Here is a 1,185-nt window from a genome sequence, read left to right on the forward strand (position 1 = left end):
CACACACACACACACACACACACACACACACACACACACACACACACGCGCGCACACACACACACAGGGGACCGACGGATCGCCATAAACAGGTGAGATGATGATGACGATGGCTCCGTTTTTAAAATTCACTCTTTTGATTCTTCCCTCCCTCCTGTGAAGGTGTCTGTCCTTTGAGGAGAGAGGAACATTGGCAGAAGGGAGAAGGTGGTTCACTGAGCAGGTCACGAGGTCTAGAGGAGGGAGGGGGAGGGCTCTAGGCGGCGTCACAGAGGATCTGCTCCAGGACTGTCAGCAGGTGTTTGAGGCCGTAGATGTAGCCGTGATCGTGGCTCTCGCTCGGGAAAACGTGGGCAAAGTCGATCATCCTGACTTCCACCTCCGTGTCTCCACCGCTCCCATCTGTTGCATCGCCTCCCCGTCCTTTCAGCTCCTCCTCCTCCTCCTCCTCCTCCTCCTCCTCCTCCTCCTCCTCTCGCATCCTCCCGCCTCTGTCCTCCCTCCCTCCGTCCTCGTCCTTCCCTTCCAGTTGTGATTTGTTTCCGTTTCCGTTCGGCGGTTGTCGGGACTCTCCAGTTCGTTTCCACGCGGAGTTGTCTTCTTCACACAGAGCTGAGATGTTGTCTCCAGGGACTGGGCTCGCCGTCGTCTCCACAGCATCGTCGTCGCCAAGGAGATGACCCCTGGCACAGTGGTGGTGGCCACCTTTCCTATGGTTAGTGTAAATGGTGGCCAGGCTGCAGTCCCAGGGCGCCGGCACCTGAATGTTGTTGTTGTTATACTCCACTTCCACTTCCTCTTCCTGCCTCGCCCCTTCTGGTCTCGCTTTCCCCTCCCCGCCCCGACCGCTGTCGCTCGCAGATGACATTGTGGCAGTTTTCCCCGCAGTTGGGCTGATGGACGGGGTGCTGAGAAGGGACGAAAGGGAGGATGAGGAGGAGGTGGAGGAGGGGAGCCCCTCGTAGACGAAGAGAAGGGAGCTGGCGTAGAAGACCAGCTGCTGCTGCGACTCAAACCAGCGGAGGATACACTGTACTCTGTGGATGCTGGCTGACACGGCATCCTTCCTCAGACTAACACCATTATGGAAGAAATTAGCCAGGCCTGGAGGAGAGGAGAAAGGAGAGGAGACAAGAGAAAAGGGAAGAGGAGAGGAGGAAAGGTGTGGGGAAAGAGAGGGGAGGA

At 57.5% G+C, this 1,185-nt stretch overlaps 1 protein-coding gene across 1 annotated transcript; it reads right to left on the reverse strand.

The window, feature by feature from the left end:
- Positions 1–6: 6 nt before the first annotated feature.
- On the reverse strand, positions 7–1,165 carry LOC116380948 (inositol polyphosphate multikinase-like; the record flags this gene model as incomplete). The annotated part of the gene is made up of 1 exon (XM_031842756.1): positions 7–1,165. A coding segment is annotated over one exon (909 nt), but the record flags the coding sequence as incomplete, so codon positions are not given.
- Between the last annotated feature and the right edge of the window lie 20 nt (positions 1,166–1,185).

This window comes from Anarrhichthys ocellatus, unplaced genomic scaffold, assembly GCF_004355925.1.
Source record: "Anarrhichthys ocellatus isolate YVR2014 unplaced genomic scaffold, GSC_Weel_1.0 scaffold10031, whole genome shotgun sequence".
NCBI classification, from domain to species: Eukaryota; Metazoa; Chordata; class Actinopteri; order Perciformes; family Anarhichadidae; genus Anarrhichthys; species Anarrhichthys ocellatus.